Raw genomic sequence first — 14,303 nt, forward strand, 5'->3', positions numbered from 1 at the left:
TTTTTAACAAAGGCACCCCCAAAAGCAACAAAGCAAAATACACAGTGATTGGGCATATGAAAGCCCCGTTTCTTGAGGTTTGCATATGTAAGAATCTTATCCAGCAAAACGAGCCAAGCTATGAATGATGTGCACCTGAGTTGAATCTCGTTGAAGAGAAGAAGAGCTTGAAGAGGAGTGTTGAATAAGAGACTTCCTCAATGGTTCCAATGACTAAGTTAGCAAACAAGGAAAGCTCTAGAGAAGATATCGGTTGAAAGAGGAAACAGTCAAAGAAGGAAAGATGAAGGAGAGCCCAGGTCGACTTTCAAAGGCTTAGGTTCCTTGGTTATCAAGACTTCAAATTGTGCAAGGAGTTTGATTATAAAAAGGTCTCCTGATATGAACATGTCTCTTAATGTAAACCTGTCTAAAAGGCGTGTACTTGGTTGGATTATAAACATACAAGACCTCTCTTTACAAGTTAAGTTGAAAAGAGAGAGAGGTGCAGTTCTATCGTGGACTTAAGCTTGAAGTTTAGCTGAACCACGTTAAAACTTGTGCATTGTGTTTGCTTGAGAGAGTGTGTGTGATATGGCTCACGTTGAACTCTGATATTTTTCACATTGTATTAAGTTATAAGTTCACACATATTTTAATGGGATAATCATATCCTTTTTTTTTCTTTTTCTGCAGCTCGGAGGCGGCAGATATATTGTGCAATACCAGCAAAAGGTTACCTTGGTTAATTACTGAGAGGAGCCGAGCATGTGGTTCATTGAGGAAACCAACTGCTGACCTAATCACACTTGGCAGAATGATCCAAGGGAAAGATTTCTCCTTTTCCCCACTTTTTAATATTAATTTAATAGTATAATGGAAGTGCCTAGAAACAAGAGTTTAAATAATTGGTGTTTTCCTTTATGCTTGTGGCACTATTCTTGTAATAACATTTGCATGTTTAGATAATCCATGGACCTGCTGATTGTCTGTATGAAGCCCAGCTGGATTAAGTCCCACTTACTCAAGAAGCTTACAAGTTGGGTGGAAGAGACTTGATTTCTTGCCTAATAGTCTTTCTTGAAATCCTTCCAATTTAGGAACTAATTAAAGCATTGTCCCAAGTAGATCTAACTTTAGTTAAAAAAAGTAAAGCTTGGATTCTGATTTATCAAGTGGACTTCATCAAACTAATATAAAGACTTGTTTAGCGGTAGATAAATGTCTAAAAATGGCCCCTCAAGGCCAAACTAGGCCGTGGAACGCTTTGGTTTAGTTTGTTCCAGCTTGTTAGCAAATCTTTGGCAGACTGGAGCATAAAGACATGTTGAAACTTAATCAGATACTAAATAACTTGCAAGTTATAAGCATATATTATGTTGTACTCGATTAATCATCGTGCATTCTTCAAAGTTGAATTGGGCGGGTGTTTTCAGCATAGGAAGGATGTAAATTCTTGCTGCCGCTACTTGCAGCCTATTTATGTGCCTTGTTATCTTTGTTTTAATAAATTTTTGCTTCTTTTCCAAGAAAAAAATTGGATGCTAAATAATTCGATCAATGTGAATTCCTCAAGATCCTACATCTGATGGATTTAGTTCTGCCAATTAGAACCAAGACATGTTTTCTAGTAGAAAAAGGCATATCCATCCCTTATCATAGATAATTTCCAAATTTTGACCCCAGGGAGAGTCTGCCTGCCTTAATAATCACAACCTCTGCTTAATGAATTTACTGAAACATTTTTTTTCTGGATAATCCAAGGAAAAACTCCTCTCCTCCCCCCCTCCCCCAATCACCAACCGCACATTGGCTAGAACACCCTGCTTTGACCTTGCGACAAGGGACGCCACCTACGTGTTGTGAACTTGTGATGTCCCGTTAACTTGGTGACATTCACAAGTCGCTCCTACCAGATGAGTGGAACCCATGTGGGCAATTTACTGTAACATGATCATAAATACAAGCAAGATCTAGAATTACTAGCTGCAACTCGGACCCAAAACTGGACACGTGAAATATTGATATAAGCACCTAGCTTGAAGGTGTTAATGCATCTTAGAGACCTACATTGAATCTTTTTAGATCTATGTAGTGAAAAAAAATTAAATGATGCACATACTTTCATGTTATTGAGAAAACAAAAAAAAAGAGAAACCTTTTTTGTGAAATCAAATAGCATACCCATCCACAGGATGCATCGATTAGCTAGTTTGGAATAAGTCCATGAATCCTACCCAGGTTTCAGTATAGCTTTAATGCTTCTATAAGTTGAAAATCTTCTAATTTGTATGTATCTAGCACGTTTTGCTCATATATATCAATTGACTTGCATGCAATCTTGATCTGGTTGCCCATTATAGAGCCTATAGATGATCCATTGCAAGGTCCATTTTAACAAAATTGATCTGATGAGGAGCTGTTCCTAGGCAGGTTCTTCGTGATCATTAAAAAAGAAATCCATTTCAATGCTAATGTTAAGGGTTCACATCAGTCAACCATACAACTATCTTAGGAACAAGATTCTCAAGTTTTTAGTTAGAAAAGGTTCTTGGGATGATTCTAGAATTTTCATTTCTGGATGCAAGAGGGTTGTACCAGATTAATCTGGATCTGACTAGCTGAAAATAGTTGGATATACTTCTACAGATAATTACATTTGAATTCAGCCTGAACTCGAACTCAGATTTGGATTCAGATGTAGAACTTCATACCAATTCTGGATCTGATTGTTACTTGGATGGATTTTGCTGTACTGATCGAAATTAACAATATCGTTCGGATTAAGCCAGATATCAATCTAAACCGTTAACATCTCTACATAGCATTAACATCCTCAGTCATGACGGTTTGATGGAAGACAAATTATTCTCCAGTCCGGGCGTTGAAAGAGAGAGCGCAACGGCTTCTTTAAATGGCCATTATATACCTGCAAGTTACTTCACAACGTTACAAAACCATTCTGCATATATATATATAAACTGCATACAGCCACATAACCAACACAAGCAGGAGAGAGAGAGAGAGAGAGAGAGAGATGGGTTCAAAGGGGAGTGGTGCTATCATTGTTGCATGGCTGATGATGACTGTGCTTGCGAACTGCAGCCAAGCAATTGAGGTCACGATACCTGTTCGAGATCCTCATTTCTTATGTGTCAGGGATTGCGCTCCACAATGCATCGATGAGTTTCATTCAGCAAGCAGCTTCTTTGTGTTCCATTGCTACTCTCTCTGTCGCAAGCTCTGCCGTGGGGGGTTGATTGTACACCCACCACACTCGCACCGAACTCGAGCAACAGCAGCACCAACCCCTTCCCCAGCTTGAACTCAGTCAGTGCAGTCATGCTAGAATTTGGAAACCAACAAGCCTCTTCTTTTAATTTCCTCTGTTTATTGGTCACAATAAGCCCACTTTATGAGTTTCTTGCAGGCTCACTTGGCAGGAAAATATTGGCTACGTACCACACACTCTAATAGAAACATCTTGTTCCTTTCACATTTTCTTGAGTAATTTTTTATTTTGTAGATCAAGACATACTGATATAATCTATATGACTGACACCCACAAAAAATATATATAAAACGAGCAAAGCCACTTGCTTAAGAACCCCTTCCCAAGTTTGTTTAGTCATGTTTTAGATCGTTTGATTACATTGCATAAGCAGAACTTTTAAGGGCTGCAAAATTCAACGGTCGGCAATGTGCCAAAATTTTATAATTGACAAAATCATGCTGCTATGTCAAAGCCACTCTAAAGTGCATTCTTTGGACCATGTTGAATGCATTGTGGAGTTTGGTTTCATCAAATAAAGCTCAGGCCTATGTAATTTAGTTGGAGAATGTGGTACTCTATATATAGTGCAGCTAATATTTTCCTAAATGTAATAGTCACATATGTGCTTAATCATTACGTTTCTGCTTTCATGTAATTAGGGGTGTCATCGGATCGGGTTTGGTTCGAGCTCAGGTGGAACCAGACTCAAACCAGATTTTAGATGATGATGCCAGGTCCGGACCCGGGTTTAATCGGACCCACCATAAGGGAAATCATACTCGGATCATATAAGGACTGCATGAACCAGACTCGGACTATACCCGATAAAGTAATATTTTTTTATCATTTTTACATTGAATATTGCGGATCTTAATTGGAACTCATGTCGGCCTTAGGTCTGGTAAAAAAAATTCACAAACCATACCGGGCTCCATGTATTAATTGGACCCTTCGGGTCTGACCCGGATTCTAATCAGGTCTTCTCATTTATCACCAAACCCTGACCCTATAGGGTTTGGTACGGGTCGGGTCTAAGTCAAACCCAACCCATTGACACCCCTACATATAATGCCACTTTAAAGCCATTGGCCTAATCAACTCAAACATTTTAAGTTATTTACTAAAATATATGTATTCTTAAGTGTAATTTTAGTGAACATTACCTTGTGTTGGGATGTTGCAAGTTCGAATCCCAAATGGTATATATGGTTGTATAACTGGTAGGGTCTGCCTAACCCGAGCTTTTTCTATGGAAAAAAAAAGAACAAAAAATTCAAATAACCAGCAATGCTTGTATTTGGCTTTTCAAATGTCCACCAAAGAATCTCACAGTTATGGAAATGCACCCAACAGACAACCATCGGCAGCTTAATCATGAAGTTGCTATATATTGCCCTTATCTTTTCACCCAACTAAAATTACTTTTTTGCCCTTGATCACAAAATGCTTTCTTGCTTTGATGCATCACAATCATCATTTGTTGCCTTATTTATTAAGGATAAAAGTGGGTGGCAATTTTAACCAAGGTCCAAACTGGATTAAGATAATGTAAATCTGAATCTAGTACTAAACTAGAATAAATAAAGTTAGGGTCTAACCAGATCCGTGGTTGAAATCAAATAAGCAGACGCTGCATACCTAGATGGTTCTGGGTCATAATGAGGTCGAAACCCAGTCGTGTATCTTTTCCCTTAAAAATCAATTTGTTGATCCATTTTCTTGGATCAATTAATATAGTGTCCCATTTTTGGACTAGATCCTTAGTTTTACTATACGACTCAAGTTGGATTCAGATATGAAACCTAACCGACCTTTCAAAAGTTGAAATCCGTATTGGATCTATCCTAACCTGAACCACATCCATCATATTTTCAACTTTATTTTTTATGAGGGGTGCAGCTAGGTTCGGTCAGGTAGGTCTACCTAAATCAGGTATAAATACCTGTACAAAAACCTACCCAATACAAGTTGGATTTGGGCTCCTCTTTGGTATGATTTTGACATATTTAATGGGTCAAGTTTTAATTAGACCCATTTTCACATCACATTTAAAGTTAGACCCAAACAAAGCCGAATTGATTTAAAGCAGGTTTAGAGGTTAGGTGTTTTAATGCTAAGTAGGTTAAATTTCATGTCAGTTGAACCAAATCTAATCCATATACTATATATCCAAATCCATATCGAATTGGGAAAAAATATATATGGATGGGTATAGTTAAATCTTGGTCAGAATTTGGCAAAAAAAATGTGATTTGATCTAATGCTACCTATTTTACCTTTTTCGCATAAAAACAGGTACATGTTACATATTTTTAATGGGTCCAATACTTAGATTGACTCATACGATAATTAGATCCTAGATGTTTGAATATAGTGAACTAGATTCATAATCCTATCTATTCTTCAAAAACCACGTCCACTACGATCATCTTGTGGTATCAATGGGTCGGATCTTATTTGGACCAAGGTGAGTCTGAGTCCAGATTTGACTTTGAGGTGCTAGTACTGGATTTGGTCCGCTATAAGAAAGAACCATGCCCGGGTCCTCTAAGGATTACGTGAACCATATCCGATAAAATAATGTTCTGGTCATCGGATCGGACCCGAGTCTGGTATGAAATTTTACAAACTGTTGGATTTGACCTGGAACATGTTGGGTCTGACCCGGTTTCTAATTGGACCTCCTTCTTTATTACCAAACCCTAACCCTATAAGTTTTGGTGCTGGTCAGCTCTGGGACAAACCTGGCCCATTGACAGCCTCAAACCCGACCCATTGGCACTCCTAACCTATTTTCCTACCAAGCTAGCAGAGAGAGAGAGAGAGAGAGAGAGAGAGAGAGAGAGAGAGAGAGAGAGAGGTCGTGCTAAGGAGGACTGGAAAAGTTTTCTAATAACTAGGCCCTTTAATTTGGAAAAGGTGTTTGGACAAAATAATCATTCTAAATAGATAATTAACATAAATTATAGAGGTAACTGACCTTGGTGCTGTTTGCTCACATGATTTACACCAAAAAGTTTGGTGTTTTTTTGAAAATTTTCCTATCCTTAAAGTAAGATTTAAATTCTCATTATATTTGGTTTTGCCTAATCAAACATTTTTTAGATCGGTATTTTATATTGGATCTATGTTGGGTTTAGATCAAACCCTATTCTTTTACATTTTTTTCCATTGTAAAATGCTTGTTTTTACTTTTAATCTCATTTTACGGGATCTTTTTTAATCCGGATTCGAATCTAAATCTGTTGCATGCATGTCGAATCACGAGTCGGATCTAGAATATTACGGCCCGCATATGATCCATTTGCACCCATGAACTGAAAATCCAACTCAGTATCGAACTTGGTACGATCTCTCTCTCTCTCTCTCTCCACCACCACCGATCGGTCGATCGATTCTCTGTGCAAATTTGATCTCCCCACCATCATCCAATCGGATTGACGATGAATTCATCATAGTTCATGGATAAGAAGATCATGGGTCTATCGGGATTGCAGAAGGACGAATTCTTCGAGCTATTGAAGCCATCCGACGACCAGAACGGCTCGAAGAAGGACGAGGTGCCCCCCAGCTACGTTTTCCAGCCAATTCGACCGATTTCGACTGGTTATCCGGTTTCTGATCGAGCTAAGATTTGGTCCTCGGCCGATTCGAAGCCCTCGTCGTCGTATACAGTGTGTTTTTTCTTTCTTTTCTTCATCTTCGCTCCCTAGTGCCATCTTTGAGGTTTGGTCAGATGGGTGTGTTTTGAATTTGGTTCGTTTCGTGTACGGAGTTTATGGGTTTCTTAATGTTGGTGATGAGAATTCGTTGATTTGGGGCGGTCGTTCTTAAATCAAGTGAGGTTTACATTCCTTTTTCATTGATGGGTGTTAGCAAATTTAGTTGTATTGCGTAGGTAACCGATGGTTTTTAGCTTTGTTGAGGCGAATTTGTTGGTTTAGAGTGGTTGAGTCTAGATGTTATTAATGTTGTTCCTTGTTTTCTTCATTGTTGGGGCACTAATTTGTTTAGTTTAAACTTTTTTTCGAGTTTTAGCTTGAGACAAGATGCAAATTGTTGATCGGCGAGAGGGGCTGTTGTAGGGAAAATTGGTTATTTGATTTTTATTTGTCTATTCTCTCTGTGAGAGATATCGGGCAACTGAATGTGCTTTGTTTGCGAACTAAAACTTTAGTCTCTTTGGAGTTCCTACTGAAATTTCCTTATAACGATTGAAGGAATTTATTCAATTGAGTAATCTGGTGCTTTGAGAAATTCTACAGTCCATGAATTAACACATTTTTAGTTGTTAGGCATTATGAGGTTTATGTTTTTCATAATTCTTGGGTTTTATGAATAACTTCTGTTGAAAATGATAGGTTTTTTGGATCTTAGTGAGGTTGGATTGCAGTGAAATATGGCTTGCTTTCATTTAATATGTGAAAATGAGGTTTATTTTCTGTCTAGCTTGTATTTATTTATTTCGTGGCTTTAGTATGGCCCACTTCTGTTGTATTAAAGGATCAAATACGGTTTGGATTTCTTTTTCATAGATGAAATTCATAATGCATTTTTCAACAAGGACAGCTTAAGGCACAAGAAAAACTAGGGAAATTTTCTTTAAATGAGAAGTTGTGAATAAATTGATGTATTGTGGGTTGCCATGCTGTGGAATTTTAAGCAAGTATACTCTGAGAGATGAAAGGAGTTGCGCTTGATGAATGGAGGTGTTCTAAGGGAACTGTAGTCATTGAGGAAAATGTTATGAATAAGGGAGGACAGGAGACTGTTAGAATTATAAGTGTATAGTTATCTTTTGTACATACTTATATGCTTGACAGTATATATATATATATATATATATATATATATGTATATATATATATATATACACACACACACACACACTTCATACTTCATTTATGCAAGAGTATGTCTCTCTCTCTCTCTATATATATATATATGTATATATATATATGTATATATATATATATATTGTCAAATATATTTCATATATAGGTATTTGCATTTGTATTTTTTTAGTTTTAGTTTTTTTTGAGGTACTTTGACCAGGCTGACTAGCTGTTGGGCAGCTCCCAACGGCTCTATTTGGAGCCTTTGGAGGCTGGCCCAACGGTTAGCCAGCCACCTCTTTGTGTATATATTGAGGGCTGATGCCCCCTTGTAAGTAATGCTTTTTCTAAGCATTTTTTTAATACAAATTGATATTTTTAAGTGTGTGCCTTAGTGCATTTTGTGAGATTTATGTGCTTTAGTGCACTTTGTGAGATTTATGTGCTTTAGTGCACTTTGTGAGTGATTGTTCTTATCAAGTCCATAGTAGATTTGATTGTTGCCCATATTTGAGGGCTTCTTTTCATGGTATCAGAGCGGTGGGGCTGTTTGTTTGTGTTTACTCATGGCGGCTACCTCGTAAAGCGTGTTGGTGATATATTTTTTGCCATTCTTTGGAGCATGGTTTCTTCTTCTTTGCTTTAACATGGCTGAATTCTCGACACACAACTCAAACAACTCTAACTTTGTTCATCCATTCAAACTTGATGGTAGCAACTACATCATTTAGGAGGGACACTTGGAGATGTTAATAAAAGGTCAAGGATTATGAGGTATGTTAGAGGTACTATCTTCGAACCTACTCCTAAAATTACTATATGCGAAAATGGTGTCGAAACAAATCTTGAAGGAAAAGAGAGAGAAAAAGCAATGGAGCAATATTATAAAAAGTTAGATGAATAGAACATGAAAAATGCTAAAATCTTATCTTGGATGCTAAGTGGGATTGAGACCAAAATTGCTTCAAATCTTTTATGCTACAAAAAGGCAAGTGAGGCATGAGAATATCTTAAAGGTATGTTCACTGAAAAAGATATGGCTTATAAATATTATCTTCAAGAGAAAGCTAGAAACATCAAACAAGGAGATAAGATTGTTAGAGACTACTTCATGGAGTTGTCTTCCGTTTGGACTCAACTTGCTCAATTTGAACCAAAATGGAAAGTAAAGTTTATTGAGATGAGGAGGGATCAAGTTGAAGAAGATAGATTTTTTGCTTTCCTTTATGGTTTGAGACCCGAATTTAAACAAACTAGGGCCTCTTTTCTATCTTCCTCGTCACCTCCTCCTATTCATGAAATCTTCACTAAGCTTAGTGGAGAATAAACTAGGCTTAATATGAGAAAAAGTGATAGTGTTCTTGCTACGCCTAGTAACAATCAAGGAGATGATTGTGCTCTTGCCGCTTCAAAACCAGAAAATTATATTAAGCCTTATAGGCCTCCTCACTTCAACAAAAATCAAAATAGAGGGAAATACAAAGTGATTTGTCACAATTGTCATGAGCTTGGTTACATTAAACCTCAATGTCCTATATTCAAAAAGGACTATAGACCTTATAAAAAAAGGGTTGTCATAGCTCCATCAAAGCAAGAAGAAGACATCATGAGCCTCAAGGATCTCTCCAAATCATTGTTACAATTGACGGAGGCATTACAACCATTGCTCAAAGGATATAAATCGGGGGCGGCCATTGCATCTTCCTCAACTCCCGGTATGTGTTCTTGGCTTCTAGATTCCGGAGCTTCATTTCATATGACCCCACATAAGTTTATTCTATCCGAACGTCAACCTAACTCAAATGCATCTTTTGTTTCTACTGCCGATGGAACTTCTTTGGAAATAAAAGGTGTTGGAAATTTTAAAAACGATTTGACAAATCACAAGTTTTAAATTCCAAAAGTTGGATTTATACGGAAATTAAATCTTAACTTACTTTCCATCTCTCAAATCTCGGATCACGGCTGTGATATCGTATTCTCATCAAACAAATGTTGGGTGCATGATCGCCGGTTTGGAAAATTGATTGGGGAAGGTTCTAGGCAAGAAAATCTTTATTATATGAACTCCTTTTGTATTCCAAAAGAATCTTTTTGTAATATTGTTCAAACAAAAGATATCAAAGTTTAACATCATAGACTTGGTCATCTAAATGTAATGAAATTAAATTTTGTGCCTATTACTAAGGACCTTTGCAAAGACAATTTCGAATGCATACTTGGAAAAATGATATTTTTACCTTTTGGACAAAGGACATTTTACTCCTCTATGCCTTTTGAGTTGGTTCATTCGGATGTGTGGGGTCCCGCTCCTATTGTTTCCAAAGCAGGCTTCTCCTACTATGTTGTATTCATTGATGATTATATTAAATATTGTTGGATTTATTTTCCTAAGTTTAAATCCGATGTGTTTACATCCTTCAAAATCTATCATAACATGATCAAAACTCAATTTGAAAGTAAGATTAAGATCTTGAGAATGGACTCTCGGAGAAAATATTTATCAAATGATTTCAAACAATTCTTAGAAAATGAAGGGATTTTTCACTAGAGATAGAACACCATAACAAAATAGAATTTCAGAAAGGAAACATAGACATATTATAGAGACTACAAGGACACTACTTATTTCTAGGATTGTTTCCAAAAAAATTTTGGGCCGAAGTTGCTCTAACTTCAGTATATTTTATAAATAGGATGCCTTCAAAATCTTTATCAAATGAAATACCTTTGAAAAACTATTTAAGTATGAACCTGATTATCAAAGACTTAGAATTTTTTGTTGTAAGTGTTATGTTTTGAATGATAAAGGACACAAACTATCTTCCAAGGTTATTCCTTGTGCTTTCATTGGTTATTCTGAATCATAAAAAGGGTATAAATGTTATGATGTCAAAAATGATAAACTCCTTGTTTCAAGAAATGTTAACTTTGTTGAATGAAAGTGGATTTGAAGGATATAAGTGACAAGATGCAAATGTTGATTACTCTTTCTTATTTAAATTACTTTCTAATTATGGTTGTGATGATCATTATGATAATCAAGAAACTTCTATGGAGTCTTCTATTGAGGGTGTAACATCGGTTGAACCAATAGTGTACACTAGAAGAAATAGGAATGTAACGACCCCAACTCCTACCTTTGAAAAATGCGGAATATTTTTTTTTCTAAGAGTCGCGAAAAACTTCCCAGAGACCTGGGGTCCCTACAGTTCCAATTTCAGTTGGATAACCACACACCACAAAGCAACTTACATTTATCAATCATAACCAATCCACTGAATTCTTTTATTAATGAATCAATAAGAGTAATATGTTCCATGTCAGAAGTGAAATATCAAATTGCAGGAAATTAAAAGAACTAAAAGAAAATGACAGTAAAGCCACTCTGTCCGTAAGTGAAGCCGTCTGAAACAAATGTGACCCTCGTATCCCTCTAAAGCTAGTCGACTTCACTGATCACCTGTGCCTGGGAAAAACCAATAAAATAAGAGGGTCAGAAATCCGAAGAATTCTGCGTACAGGTTTCCCTAATGAATCAAATAAGGAAAAGAGCATAAATAAGATTCAGGTAATATTTTAGGAAGTTACAACTATAATCAAATTATAAGGCAATTAACCAGTTATGCATAATAAAATAAACATTTAGCATGAGGGAACGCTAAGTAATTAACATTAATTACAACTTAATCACAAAGGAAAATTAAATGCAACAAAGATCAACATCATGCAATGATCAACGTATAGCAACCAAGTGAACAGGTAAACATGCATGAACTAATGCAGAGTAAGAATATGCATGATTTATGTACAATGCATTAACCCATATTATCTTTCATTTAAGCCCCCCTCTTTCCATATGTATGTCCTATTTAATGCACACGTCCTTAAGTTCCTTTTTTTAATTACAGTGGCCCGCGGATACACCAAACGGGTACAATCCCCGAGGTCAAGTAGGGTTCCTGGGGTAGCTTCACACACAATTTATATTTTATTACCGGGTTCCAAACTTAGCCCTCGACCGATATCAGGAAACAGCACCATCCATCGGAACCTTGGAAAACAACATCCAAAGTCGGGGACACCAGGGAAAACAGCATCCACTGGCGCCACTTTCTTGGTATATCAAAATAAACTCACAGCTGTGACTAACACACCACTCCCGGGTAAAGTGGCGGATTCTCTCTAAAACCGTGGTCAGGAGAAGAACCTCAATATCGGGTTCAGGGGCAACAAAACGCACACGGAGTTTTTGTATCCTCACGGTTTCCCCTAAACCGCAATATCCAAGATTCCCACGCTAAAGCAGGGACATCAAGGAAAAAGTGAATTACACTGTTCTTTATTTTCTTTTATCTGGTTATTAATTCATTTCTTTTACATTTGCAAATTTACATGCAGAATTAATAACATAAGCTTGCACATCAGCATGCTAAGCTTTTTCACGGGACCACAGCCCGTGATCACATAGAACAGTGTGGTAGAACAATAATATCACCTTTGATTTGTTGCAATGCATTAAAATTAACTAAAATAGAGAACAACTGGTTCTCGAGGCTCACCCAGCCCCTGATGATCCAATTGACCATCAATGCCTTCATAAGCAAAAATCATCAAGAGTATGTCACTTAGGCATTCTTATCACACACTTTTCAATGCACATTCTTCTGCGACCAAAATCAATAATATTTTAATACATGAGCACGAGTTTCCACACCAACAATGCAATGCATACCTTCATTCATTGCACAATCCCTGCCAATTGCATGATTTCATTAATGAATTATTTCAGTTAAAACGTACGAACACTCATGCTATTTTGATCTTGCAAAAGCACCTAAATTTCGTATATGTACCTGCACAAGTAAGCCTACTTGCAACAACAATTTTGAATAAGTATCATACAACAAGTTCATTCACATAAGGAAAAACACCCCTTTTGTATGCATATGATTAAGCTCAATACACTTAACATAATCTGAAATATTTGCAGGCATAGCCTAACCAATTCATTTTTCATAAACAGAGAATTTGGGCCTGTCCAATACCAAACTGCATATATATATTATATATATATATACATATGTGTATATATATATGCTTTTAAAAAGGGAGACTGCTCCAGCACCCAGCTGACAAACAGTCGGCTGGGACTCGGCTCTAGCCCAGCTGACTCGGTCGGCTGAGCTTGGCAGTCACCATACACACCCAGCTGGGCCAGTGAGCACACTGCCAAGGCCTGGCAGAATGTTGCCCAGCTTGCACCAGTCCAACCGAGCTGGACTAAGCCCAGAGCCGGACCTGTAAAGAGGCCAATGAGGCTTGGGCCTCAGGGCCCCTGGGCCCAAAAAAATTTTAGGGGCCCATTTTTAAGGCCAATGAGTATTGTTTAGGTATTTATATAAATAATTTATATATTTTTATTTAATATAATATAAATATTTGGAATATTATATTTATTTAATGTGAATGCAAATTTTATTGTTATTTTGATTCTTTAAAAAAAATTCGGGAGGCGCTGCCCCCCGAACTCTTACTATTAATAGGGGGCCCATTTTTTCCCTCCGCCTCAGGCCCCATAAAACACAGGTACGGCTCTGACTAAGCCTGACAGGGCCTGGCATGCCCCAACCGACCACTCGGCTGGGCTGCCAGGTGTCCAGCTGGTACGGAGATGTGTCTGGTTCAGCCTGACCAGCATCCATCCTATGATGTTCAAGGAAGGGATTTAAGTTAACAACGAATAAGTATGAATCATAAAAAAAATGCTATATGTCTAGAGAAATAATGCAACTTAGCCTTTGATATTAATGTACAAAACAAGTTCAAGAAACAAAATTAGAAAAATATGAGACCACCAAATAAAATAGGAAATGACCATGCTAATTGAATAAAATAAACATGTAGAGATAAATTCCTGACTCAAACAAAACAAAAGATTGTGAATAACATAAACTGGGAAGATGCACTATAAAACCGATGGAAATAAGTATCAGTGCCAGGTCAGTCCTGCACAATAGATCAACCCATTTGTTTCCAAAACTGCTACCTTTTAATATGTGATCTAAAACGAAGTGCTCCAATGACATTCACCATGACAAATCATGCACATCTGACACGAAACCATGACAACTGTTGTGGGTTCACTTCATAACCCCACAGGCTTACATAGGCCTTTGAATCCAAACTTTTTCTACAAGTACTCCAAAGAGAAA

General features: G+C 37.1%; 1 protein-coding gene across 1 annotated transcript in view; it reads left to right on the forward strand.

Annotated features, from left to right (window-relative positions):
- Positions 1-6,596: 6,596 nt before the first annotated feature.
- LOC149834033 (uncharacterized) overlaps positions 6,597-14,303 on the forward strand; it is a 47,348-nt gene continuing 39,641 nt past the window's right edge. Inside the window, exon 1 of the mRNA XM_090009935.1 lies at positions 6,597-6,927. Coding sequence (XP_089866061.1) covers positions 6,715-6,927 — 213 coding nt within the window. The 5' untranslated portion in view covers positions 6,597-6,714. The remainder of the gene's footprint in view (positions 6,928-14,303) is intronic.

The sequence above is a fragment of the Nuphar pumila genome, chromosome 6, assembly GCF_984573655.1.
Source record: "Nuphar pumila chromosome 6, dmNupPumi1.hap1.1, whole genome shotgun sequence".
Classification (NCBI taxonomy): Eukaryota; Viridiplantae; Streptophyta; class Magnoliopsida; order Nymphaeales; family Nymphaeaceae; genus Nuphar; species Nuphar pumila.